At 40.4% G+C, this 13,123-nt stretch overlaps 1 protein-coding gene across 5 annotated transcripts in view; it reads left to right on the top strand.

The window, feature by feature from the left end:
- The window catches only part of FAM13C (family with sequence similarity 13 member C), a 347,807-nt gene that overhangs the window by 254,131 nt on the left and 80,553 nt on the right, over positions 1-13,123 (top strand). For all 5 annotated transcript variants that reach the window (XM_053583875.1, XM_053583874.1, XM_053583871.1 and 2 more), the window contains one exon: positions 5,376-5,494. In XM_053583875.1, coding sequence (XP_053439850.1) covers positions 5,376-5,494 — 119 coding nt within the window. The remainder of the gene's footprint in view (positions 1-5,375; positions 5,495-13,123) is intronic.

Consider the following 13,123-nt stretch of genomic DNA (forward strand, 5'->3'; position numbering starts at 1 on the left):
ACCTGATAGGAACCCACCGTTTGAAGGATGAATGAATGTAGACAGAAATCCAGGAAGCCCAGATAGCTGTAGGGTTGGATGGCTAACTCCCGAGTGCTGGAGGTTACAATGGTTAAGTCTAGGAAGCCTCATTAGCCCTGAGACATCAGGCTGGTTCAAAGGTCAGTGTAAACAGGGCTCAGGCCTGGAAGTCAGAGATACCAGCGCTTCTAGGGAGTGAAGCCATGTGATCATGGACCAGAAGCGGTGTGCCTTGTCCTTTCTTTCCATCATGCTTCATCCTCTTTGTGGCCTTCTGTAGCCCCAGCAATGTGTTGGGGGAGAGTTGGCGGCTTGTAAAAGGCCTTAACCCCTCAGTGGGGTGGAGCAGAGATGTGAGGATTCTTGGCGAGAGGTAGCTAGATTTCAGGTAGTCCCTCGTCAGAGAACCCAAGGTGGCTAATCTTACCTCTTACAGAGCTGGTAATTCTCCCCACTGCCTTCCAGCCCCACTGTCTCAAGCTTGTTAAAAAGAAGACTAGTTTTTTCATGAATCTCCCGCACTTCAGAGTCCCCTGTCCTTCACCTACATGGCGCAGGAGAGAAAATAAACAAATACTACTGGAAATCCAAATGCGTGACTTTGTGACTTTCTTTTATACTCTATTGCACACTCTGTTGATTTTACTCTTGCATACTACCCACCCCAGCTGTTCCATCTTTTTAACTGTGACTGTGTTTGTGCGAATTTGCATGGGATGCTTCTCAGTTCTGTTATAAACTTGGGTTGTTGAAGCATATCCTGGGAAGAATTCCGAATTTGGGTTTAGGAGATTAGGGCAAGGGTCTGGGTACCAGGCTCAGTCAAGTGATACAGAGTGGTCCTATTCTTTGCAATTTTAAAGTAAGCATTGATTTTAAAGTACTGTCTCTTGTAATGCAAACAACTTGAAATAATGCAGTTTCCCCCAAATTGATGAAGAACTGCATACTTTCAAAGCTGTTAGGGTCCACTGCATTGGAAGCTGTGGTTATTTTGCTAAAATATTTCCACATTCGCTGGTGAACACAGATACCAGTATCTTCTGTCATGGGAATAATGTTAAAATAAGTAAAAGTCAGACTTTGCGAGGTCTTCAGGAAGGCATCCCTTATATAAAAGGCCATCTTTCTGGCAGAGTGGTTAGTTATAAAACCATTGAATCTGAAAATTAAGCTGGCCATGAAGAAAATAAAGTTTTATCAATTTGGATCAGAATGAACAAAGAAAAAACTTCAAGTATGGAAAGCTGAAAAAATTTATTTTGATTGACCATGTCTTGGAATGAAGAGTTAGAGCATGTGTAGATCTTTGAGGTTCAAAGGTACCTTCTAATTTATTGGGTCACTCCCAATAAGATATCTATAGAAACCCTTTCAGAAAAATACAAGCTAAGTAGTGAAGGCACTCTGGAAATATCTAACATACAAATCGAAGACTCGGGAAGATACATGTGTGTTGCCCAGAATGTCCAAGGGCTATTTTTAGGTTGCAGCCATCATTGTTGTTTGGTGGGCCCAGGCTGGATTCGAACCTGCCAGCTCAGGTGTATGTGGCTGGTGCCTTAGCCGCCTGAGCCACTTAAGCCATAGGCACCGAGCCATGTTCTTTATTTCTTGCTTAGATGTTGTTGCCTTTGGGAGAAGGGATGGACACGGGAAGAAAATGGTAACTCTCAGTCACCTACAGGTAGATTTTTACACTTGGGACTTTTTTGGTCCGCCCTGGTGAACCTGCACACTGGCAAAGCAGTGAAATCTAACTGGAACATAGATGTGTGTTCACCAAGAGAGTGAGCCTCCGTTTCCAGTATGTCTGGCTAAATCTCTGTGATGGAGACAGATAAATTTGACTGAATACTGCTGTTCTCATTTTGTATCTTTTCCTTTGTATCTTTATGAATAAATGGCAGCACAATACCTTTGAAAGTGACTGTTCTATGAATTCAATGAGATGATATCCCTTTTCCTTCCATCTTCTTCCTTTAAAGGAAAACATGAAGTATTTTTTTTAAAACTGGGATAAAGAAGGACTGAGTTTTCCTCTCGTATTTCCTGTGAGGTCTTGCATCTTCCCCATTAGACTCTTGGAGTTGCTTTTTTTCTGGGTGTGTCAGGAGACAGGACTAGTTGTGTCATCACATGCTGTGTAATTCCTCACACCAGTGCACACATCCTTTCAGACTTTCAGCTTACTCATGTCTGAAGGTACCTTAAAATGGATGGGTGCATTTACTGTGGCATTATATTTTTTTCCTAAAAGGCTATTATTTATCAAAGTGACGAGGACATTTATAATTGATGGTATCTTAGAATAGAGGAAAGATAACGTGTTTTTGTTATCTATTGTTGCATAACAAATAACCACAAAACTTAAAATAGCAATAATTACAGTTCATGGTTTCTATGGGTCAGAAAGTCACTTTGGTTACATTAGGGAGATCTTGTCTCTGCCTGTGCTGTCTGGGGCATTACTTGTAAGACTTAAAGCCTTGAAGTTAGAAGCATTTGAAGATTTGCTGATTCCCATGAGAGCTTTTCTGGGGCTATTGGTCCATGTGGGGTCATTCCAGGAAGAGATAATGTAATGGAAGGCACTAAACAGAAAATCTTTATTATTTCTCTTATGAGTGACAGATTTTCCAAGCTCATAAGACCAACATTTTTTTTTTGAGAAAGGCTGCACTTGGGTTTCTGATCTGAGGAGAGTTGGACATCAGAACTTTAGAGCCTTGGGAAGGGCGATCTGCACTATTGGGCATACATTTCACATCAGAGGCTGCTCTGTTCATCAGAATTCAAGATGATTTACACCAGACTCCCTTTTCATTCTTCTCCAACTCTCCATACCATTCTGAGGTTTGAAATTCCTCAATAGGGGGAAGTAACATGACAGACAGTGCCATGTTTTGCTCCATTTGAATCCGGGACTTGATTGTCAGCTGTCTCCAAATACTCTTTTTCCACCAATTCCTGAGAAAAGTTCTCCTCCTGCAGTGCTTTGAGATCTCCAGCCTGACCAGATTACAGGAGCTCTTTGTCCAAAGCTCCTCTTATTTATCTCTAACATAAATCCTAGATCCAAGGGAATCCAATGGCCAGCAGCAAGTGGCCTCTCTAATCCTTCTTTACCCTGAGAGTTCAAAGAATTCGATAAAATATAGTCTTCAAAAAACCAAAACAAAACAACAATATTACTCTTTCCTAAAAGGGTACAATTTTAATAAAATGGAAATTTGGGGTTTACATTTTTTAAGAGTTCCAAAGGACCGTTTCTTAAGGCCTACAGCTATTGAGGCTTCTACATATAATATTTAAAATAATATCATGATTAGTACAGAAACTTAAAACCAGCATTTCACTATAAAAATAGGCTTCATTTTGCTGAACCCATTTGAGTTGAGTCTCCAAGGATCTACTGAGCAGTATTTCAGAATATTGAATTTTAAGGGAATTACTGATTGTTCCTGTTTGCTGTCTGTCCCCAGCTGCCAGGCACTGTAAGAGACTCAAATGGCATCTTGTTTAAAACCCTTACAAGGTTCGTGGTATTATCCCCATTTTGCAGACAAGGAAACTGAGGCCCAGATAATTTATGTAATTTGCTAAGGTCATACATCTAGCAAGTAATGAGCGAGCAGAGATTTCTCAGGTAAAACCATTGTATCAGGGAATTTGGTCAGTATTTGGGTAGTTGTAGAATTTTTTACCAACTCTGTAGGGAATTAGTGCCTACTCGTGGAAATTAGTCTTCTTGCCTGAAGCTGGAGGCTTGGAAGAATTAAAGAAAGGATCTGTGGGCGGCGCCTGTGGCTCAGTCGGTAAGGTGCTGGCCCCATATACTGAGGGTGGCGGGTTCAAACCCGGCCCTGGCCAAACTGCAACCAAAAAATAGCTGGGCGTTGTGGCGGGCACCTGTAGTCCCAGCTACTTGGGAGGCTGAGGCAAGAGAATCGCTTAAGCCCAGGAGTTGGAGGTTGCTGTGAGCTGTGTGAGGCCACGGCACTCTACCGAGGGCCATAAAGTAAGACTGTCTCTACAAAAAAAAAAAAAATAAATAAATAAATAAAAAATGCAGGAAAAAAAAAAAAGAAAGGATCTATATAGGCCTAATTCATTCTTTTCCCACAGCTCTGCCCACCTCCCCATTTTACCCATCTGATATGGAGGCATTCGTATCATTTTATTATAGAGGCTTATAATGACTGCTAGGCAAATAGCCTCACAGGGTTATTCTAGTATTTTGGAAACATGACTTTTAAGACACCTGACATATTGGCACTTTTATTGACTTTATCCCACATCCCTAAAAGAGGGTCTGGGGTTCTATTGCCACCACAATATACTGCACAGTCAGCCCCAGATTCTCTGCATCACTTGACTACTTTGCCTGGGATGGCAGCCATCTGCATTTACTAAATTTCTCATGGATTTCTGTTTTAGTATCTCATTGATCATGTAAAGAGGGGCTATTTTATTCCAAGGAAAATTTGTCAGTTAGAGGTTTGGCATGGCTCAAAACACTATTGTAATAATGTTACTGCTGGACATAGGTAAATCTTTTCTTTTTGGTGCACGTGAGCCTTTGTGTTGAATCCGATTATTTTCAGCTGGGACGTGTTTGTTTAGCACTCTGGAGGTTTTCTAGATAGATGAGTGGATTGCATCACGGATGATCTCTGTGGTGGTTTCTTTAGATGACGTGTTGCCAGTGGCTGTAGTGTGTTGGGGAGGAGGGGCCGGGGGTAGGAGACACCAAACACGTTTAAGCCCTGAAATTTATAGAAACAGTTTGTTTCTTAGCTTCCAGACTAACAATCTTTTTTCTTATCATAGAAATAATGTCTGTTTATTGTAGAATATTTAGAAAACATACATGCCCCCCCCCCAAAAAAAAACCAAAGTGATATCTCTGAGTTGTTAGTCACTGTTAAGATTTTGGCTTAACTTATTCTAATCTGTGTGTGTGTGTGTGTGTGTATACATTCATACATATGTTTTGCAAAAATGAGCCTATGCTTTAAATATTGTTCTATAAATTATATTTTCAGATATATCTATTCATTACATATTCTTCTATAGAATCATTTTTGATGTTTATAAAGTTATCATTGTATGGCTATGTCCTACCTTTTGGACATTAGATTTATTATTATTTTTTCTTTATACTGTAATCTTGCAGCAGCTGACTCGTAGAAAGAAAGACTTTTTAGATTTTGGACTCTCTTCCTGCACTGCAGTCACACAGTGTGTTGTGTATTTCTGCTTCTCTCCCTGAGACCCACCTCCTACCCCAAGAATGCTAGGGAACTGATTGCAGCGGACAGCTCACGTACTTTTGCTATTTCTTCTTGCAGGAGACAGAGCATGTGGTGCCCAGCCAGTCAGAGTGTCGGGAGAGAGCAGGAGCGCCAGCTCATGAGAGTCCACAAAACAAAACCTTCAGGTGCCAAGAAACAGAGCGACTTCAACCAAGGTGGGTCTCTTGTTGTCAGAAGCTGCACTGTGCCTGGGGTTCCTTTCCCAGAAATGAGAACTCATGTGCTCCCCACACAAGAGTCAAGGCTTTCTGATTTTTGTGGGCATTCCTGAGAGTCAGAGAAGCTGCTTAAAGGGGCCTGGAAAGAGAATCACAGAGTGAGTGTAAGAGACATATAAATGACCTACTTTCTCTGTCTTCTATTTGAAGAGAATCCACCTTAAGGCCCAAGAAGGGGTGGAGATAGGTCCTGCCCTGGGAGAGAAATGCTAATTTCATTCATTCTGTCCCCTTTATTCCATGCTAGAGGGGATTAGCTTCCTCTATGATTATGATATATTCATGATGACTCTGTAGGCACCATGCCAACTGCTTTTTACAAATTCTTTCATTTGGCCTTTACCACTTCCTCTCAAAATTAAGTACCCATAATCTCATTTTATGGAGGAGCCTGAATCTCATAAACATTAAGACACTTGCAAGTAATAAATGAGCCAGAATTTCAATTGACAAATGTCTGATTACAGCACAGCAGGTGCAGACTCTGTGCTGCCCCCAGTGTGGCCCTGTTGTCAAGCGACCTTAGCCCTGAAGTAGCCCCAAGGGTGGCCTCTCTAGACTACTGGACCTGCTGGAGACTGCCCTGGATCCAGGGCAAGGATGTGGGTGAAAAGCTGCCTGCAGAAAAGTTGGCATGACATTCTGATGGGAGCCCGACATTGCAGCTGTCTACGGAAAGTCTCTTCTGGAAATAAACAGAAGAAAGAATTCAACCGCTAGTTGTGTCAGCTGTCTTTGTAGGATCTTGTGTACAGTGTAATCATAGCCCTTACTTAGTGCAAAGGGAAGGCTACGCTTCTGAGCATGACCTTTAGAATTTTTTTCTGAGGCATCACAGTCTAAATGACTCAACAATGACAGAGAAGATTGGCTGTGCTTTGTAATTGTGCATTAAAATGTCCAGTATGCTAAATTTGGCATCACGGAACCCCAAAGGTGAGGTGAATCAGAATCCAAGTGGATTTCTGGGCACATTTAATAACCGTCCTCACAAGTAGCCATCTCTGCTCTGTTTTATTTTTACTTGACAGATAATACCTGTTGGACTCAAACTTGTCATTTCTCCACGGGTCAGGACAGTCTCTCTTTTATTTGAGGCCTTATTGTAATAAAACTGTTTTGGGCTGGCTGGAATACGCTTAGGCAAAGATCTACCAGCCTGATGACTGCCCCTGTCAGCAAGAATAGGGTCAAGTGTATTCCCATGCATATTTCAAAATAACATAAAAGCAAAACAAAATAAACAAAGCCAACATCTGCATTATTCATGCTTGTGTATGGACTATATAGTGGTCCTTTGGGGGTAGATATTCAACAGGGGCCAACAAGGAAAAATGGGATTAGTAATTAACCTTCTCAAAGATGCTTGATGTTCTTGTAAGCTTAAAACCATTTCGTATTCCACCTACAGCAGAAAAGCTAACTGGCAATTTTGCTGTTGTCAGAGGGCAATGCAGAAATTAAATAGGATTTTGTAGTGAAAATCATTCACATATGAGTAGTTGAGAGCTAACGGTATTGTTGAGTGAGATTAGGTCTTAAAAACAGAGGAGCAATTCTTATATTGTGGGCAGGCAGGGGAGTGACACTTTATTTATATTCTCAGAGATCTATGCTATCTTTCCTCAGGAGAAGATGTGTGCACACACACACACACATACACAAAACTTTGTGTAAAATTTTAGAAGATTCTCAGACCTTTTCTGTACATCAGGAAAAGAAACCAAATACAGGGTTACTGGACAGTGTTCCTCCCTAAGTCAGGATTTTCTTCCAGTCCTCGGCAGATGGGCTGCTTCTCCTTGTCAAAGCAGATCTGGTCTCTCTTCCCGTACCCCTTAGCAAACCACCACAGGATCTGAAGTACCTTCTTGTCCTTTTCTGCTTTCCCCACTCAGCCTCCATGCCTCACGTTCACAGGACCTAGACTTCTGAGCTAGCAGCATTCAGAGTGTTCTGTGCATAGTGCAGGATCTGGGCTAAGTCACAGATCAGGGGTGCTGTTAAGCTGGTTATGTCTAGTTCGGTCAAGTTTGGTATTTAGATTGGGTGGGTAACCTTTAAACTAAAGTTATTTATCACAACCATGGTGGCGTCACCCAAGGACATTCTAATGAAACTTAAAAAAAAAAATCCATCTCAAAATATTACAAGGATTGTGAAATGTGATGAACTGGTGAAATAAGATCTGAGGCTAAAAACAACTTTGAATCAGGTAGCTCCCATTCCTGATAACTAACATTCCTTTTCTGTTTTAAGCCAGCATCTGGCCAGGTCCAGGCATATCTTGCTGAACAGGGTCTTGATTGAAACGTGATATTGTAACGTGATATTGAGGGACCTAGGTTTGTCTTGTAGGGAGGGAAGAAGCCAGGCTAAATCTCAGCAGGTGTAAAATGCCACCTTCTTGGGAGTGGGACAGGGGAGAATGTTATTAACGTAAAGCACACTGTGAGCAAAGGTAGTGAGATCTCTCCGTAGCAAGATGCCACCAAGGGGTCACACATCATATCGGTGATACTTGAAGAAGTAGTGTTCAGAGGATGAATTTATCCTTGTAGAAGTGAGATGTTGAGGTTGACTGAAGTCATGGGATGGGCATTGATCTTTTCTATGGATGCCAAATAGATTCATACCTACAGCTCTGAGAGCTCTGAGAGCTCTTTCTAGCACAGGGAGCCTTTCTCTGTGTCTGTGCATAAGCTTCCGGGAGGTCTATGGATGTTTTTGCGAGTTGGAGTGTGTTTATACTCTGCTGTTTTTTTTTTTTTTTATTGCTGCTGTAACAAATGATCACAAAGTCGTAGCTTGAAACAACACAGATTTATTATCCTAGAGTCCTCTAGGATAGAAGTCCAATGCAGGTCTCACTGGGCCAAAAGAAGGGTGTCAAGAAGGGAAGAATCAGTTCTTTTCCTTGCTTTTTCCAGTTTCCAGGGACTGCCCACATTCCATGGCTCATGGTTCTTTCTTCCATTTTCAAAGCCAGCAACAGCATCTCTCTCTTTGATCATGGGCAGGAAATATTTTCTGATTTTAAGTATCCATGTGATTAGATAGGGATCACTCAGGAAATCTAATACAATCTTCTTATCTCAAGGTCCTTAACTTAATCTCATCTGCACAGTCCCTTTTGTTATGTAAGATAACATGGCAGGGGAGGGACAAGGATGAGGATGTGGACATCTTTGGGGACCATTACTCTGTCCACTACATATGTGTTTATTTTTCCAGAGAAAAACTCTAAAACATTTATCAGAATTTCATGTGGAACCCATGACCCCAGCAAAGGTTTAGAACCCCCATCCTAATCTCTTCCTACCTCCAAGTTTGCCTGCTTCTCTGAATTCCCTCAGCATGGCCAACCTCAGATATAGTTTTGGCGGTCTCCATCCTGGATTTTTTTTTTTGACAGTGGATACTCTTTTGTCCTGGATAGAGGATAGATAGAGTGCCTTGGCATCATAGCTCACAGCAACCTCAAATTCCTGGGCTCAAGTGATCCTCTTGCCTCAGCCTCCCAAGTAACTGGGACTATAAACCCCTGCTGCAATGCTCCACTAATTTTTCTATTTTTAGTAGAGATAGTTGATCTCACTCTTGCTCAGGCTGATCTTGAACTGATGAGCTCAAGCAATCCACCTGCCTTGGCCTCCCAGAGTGCTAAGATTACAGGTGTGAGCCACTGCACTTGGCCTGCCCCCATCCTCTTGTACCCTTCCTCTCATTTGCCATGTTTCTCCCATCCCTACATTATAATCCTTGGCAGTACAATGCCCCACATAAGAGATCTCAAATGTGGTGTCCTCCAGGTGTATCTGGTGTGGAGACATACTTGGCTCTTTGCCCAGCCTCTATAGGTGTTTGATTTATAATGCCTGCTTCCATCCTTTTCTTCCTGGCAACTGCTCTTCCTGGGCACTACAGAAGCTGCCTGGAGCTAATTCCTGCTGGAGAATATCTTATCCTACGGTGATGGCTAATGATGTTTTAATGCCATCTTTTCCCAGATGACATGTTTGTATTTTAACATGCACCTTCCGTGCATATGAGTGGAAGGGCTGAGTGTTACGCTTCTCTGGCACACTCCTCAGTATCTGGTGTTTTCAAAACATGTAAAATTACAGAGCTGCATTTAGTTAAAACTGGAAGAAGCCTTAGTAATTATTTAATGCAACTCTCTCATTTTCTAGTTTGACGTCTAGTCAGGCTGAGATTTGCTTAAGTTCTCACTCCCCTTGGTAATAGAACCCAGACAAACATCATCAGTGTGTATAGAGCAGCCACTTGAATATGCATCAATTTGACTGGTTTTTATAGCTAAAGCCAGTGCCGATCCTGTAACCCTCAGATGTGACAAAGGGAAATTTTTGTGTAAGAGAATACTAATGAAGTCAGGGATTTCTTATTCAGCTAAGTAAATTTACTTCTGAGAATGATTAACTCATTTATATTTAAAATACTGTATTAAAATTTATGACAGTATTAAACGTTTAATGTTGTTAAAGAACTTGTCTATATAAACAGGAGTTGTTCTATAGCATTGTTTTAATTATTAATTAGATCGGTGGGGCCAGCACAGTGGCTCGCACCTGTAATCCTAGCGTGCTGGGAGGCCAAGGCAGTTGTATCGCCTGAGCTCACAGGTTCAAGACCAGTCTGAGTAAGAGAGACCACGTCTCTAAAAATAGGTGTGTGCCTGTATGTAGTCCCAGCTACTCGGGAGGATGAGGCAAGAGGATAGCTTGAGCCCAAGAGTTTGAGTTTGCTGTAAGCCATCACGCCACGGCACTCACTCTACCGAGGGGGACAAAATGAGACCGTGTCTCACCAAAGAAAAAAAAAAAAAAAATTAGATTGGTGATTACATTGCAGGTTCCAGCCCACTGGCCTCTTCTAGAAGTCCCGTTACAGGCAGCAGAAGATCCTTAGCAAGGATAATGGCCTTGGATGATTTCTACTATTTTTGCAACATTCCCGATGAAAGAAAAAACTGGGGGCTTTCATGCTTTATAGAAAGAAGAAGTTTTGTTGGCACTAACTTTTCCATGGGTTAGGGAGTTGGGGGGGCGAAGTGGGGGGATAAATCCTTTTATCTTTTGTTTTTGTGATAAACAATGTGTGTTTTAATAGCTAATTGTTTCTTATTTAAATGTTCTTCATAGAGTAAGCAGAGTCTTAATTCTGCTAAAAAAAGAAGGAATAAGAAAATGAGCACCCAAAGAGTTTCAATAATACAAAAGAATGATTCCCCTTCCTGGACTGCACCAGAGCAGGAGCTCTGCATATTTCCAACATGTTCTTTCCCCTCCTTAGTGTTCGGCCAGGGTTTTGTTTGTTTTGTGTTTTTATGAGGGGAGCATAGATGAAGTAGAGATAAAAAATATGTATATCAAATAACTCATCTTCACAACGTTTTGAGATTGTCTGGGGTGCAGTTGGATAACGAGTGGGGTCCACCAGGGCTTACTTTGAGCATACTGCATGGGAGGGAGCCACACAGGGAGGGCTATTCCCTCCCACTGCCCCTCGTCATGGGCACAAAAACCATCTGGTGGAATGAAAAGACTATCCAAATTAAGAAACGTAGGGTCTTCTAGCTATCATGCAACCTTGGTCACTTCACTCAAATTCCTGAGACCTCCTCTAATGTAAGGAGTTTGGGTCAAATGACTTCTCAGGCTCCTTCTGGCTCTAACGCTGAAAATGCTCAACATTCTACATATTTAAAGGATTAGACATGAAAAGATTTTAGCTTAAGAACACAAGCTCTTACAGATAAAAATAATTTCCCCACCCTGCTTTAGGGCACAAAAATCCCACACCAAATCCTTAAACTGCTGATTGAAAAGAGACCACACTTGATTATTTTGGAAATGAAACTCTGAATTTCAAATGCCTTTCTTTTTTTTTTCTTAAGGAGTCTGCTCTTAGTCATTTGATAAATTGCTAGCATTTTCACAAGACAATGATTAGGCATAAGGATAAAGAAACTCACAGATACTCTCTTATTAAAAATACCACTACTATGACTGCTAATAAAATAAATGAAAATGAAAAAATACAGAAAATTCCAAGGACATAAAAATGTCCTGTCATCTTACCACCCAGATTTTACTACCTTTATCATTTTAGTAATCATCCTTGTGTTGTTGCTTATTTTTTAATGTTGGCATAAAGAATTATATAGGGAAGGGACTTCTTGATGCATTGGCATTTGAGTCTGCGAGAAGCACCATTTATTTCAGGCAGGCCCCAGAGTAGAAAGCTGGACAAGAATGCATTAGGACTATGCAATATTTATACGTAATAGTGTGCTTGTTCGATATAAGACCAGTACACTGAGTAATAAAGTAGCAGTTTAATTATCACAAGGCTAGTGTTTTCATTTATGGCTAAAGTGAGCAAATGTAATTTTCTATAACAGGCATTCTAACATGCAGTTTCCATAAAAAACATGTTTTTCAAGCTTTGGTGTCATTATAGTCCTTCATTAGAAATGATATTTCTCGAAGACCAAACAGAAAACTTTGTCCTTAACATCTGAACATCTTGGACTGTTTTTCGGGTTAACATGAAATAGATTTAAGAGAGATATTTCAGTAATGATTAAAGGAAACAGAGCATGTATAAACTTAAACCTAATTTAGGACTTTGACCAGCTGGTTAAATATTCATTGTGCCCAAGGCCACTAGAATGAGGCTTTTTAACTCAATCTTCATCTTCCCAGTGGGGCAATAACTATTCCCGTGCTTCTGTTACAGTAATTGTCCACAAGATTATTCCTTGTCATGATTTACATTAAATACTATACCCCCCCCACACACACATTGTGTATTGTGACACACAGTTCCCATCCATCCCCTCCATATGCATTTGTTTCTTTTATCCTTAATTGGTGTTGAATTAAAATATCTTGGGTATCTTATACATTATATACAAATGTGTTTCTAAGAATAAATTATATACATATAATTACATTGCTTTATGTTACATTGTATTCTACATTGCTATACATTACATTATATTTAAGTGATTACATTGCATTACCATGTAACTTGTTTGTACCACTTAATATTATATCTTTCCATATTATAAAATGTGATATAATATTTAATGGTTGTAAATACAGTCATATTCTTCAACTTGACACTCTGATCAATGAAACCCTATACAATGGTGGTCTACGTTAGGAAGCAACAGGTGACTGTATTTCATTCTGTGGTTACACCATCATTTACTTAACTAATTCCAAAATATTTGATACTATGATTACTTCTAGGATTTATATTTATAGATATTGCTATAGGAAGTAGCAATATCTTTAAAAATATCTTTATGTACATCTCTTATAGTTTCTTAGGTTTGTGCTTAAGGGTTAAAGCCATAGAATTTGCAATGGCTAACTGAAATGAGGCTTAGGATACAAATTATCAGTTTCAGTTATCTGATCATGGAAGAATATAGGAATATAATGAACAATTGATAATTTTGAAGAACTATACAGAAAGTCATGCAGCTGGATTTCCGTATGTGTTAAACTCATAGGACAGATAAGAGTCTCT

Source organism: Nycticebus coucang, chromosome 3 (assembly GCF_027406575.1).
Source record: "Nycticebus coucang isolate mNycCou1 chromosome 3, mNycCou1.pri, whole genome shotgun sequence".
Lineage (NCBI taxonomy): Eukaryota > Metazoa > Chordata > Mammalia > Primates > Lorisidae > Nycticebus > Nycticebus coucang.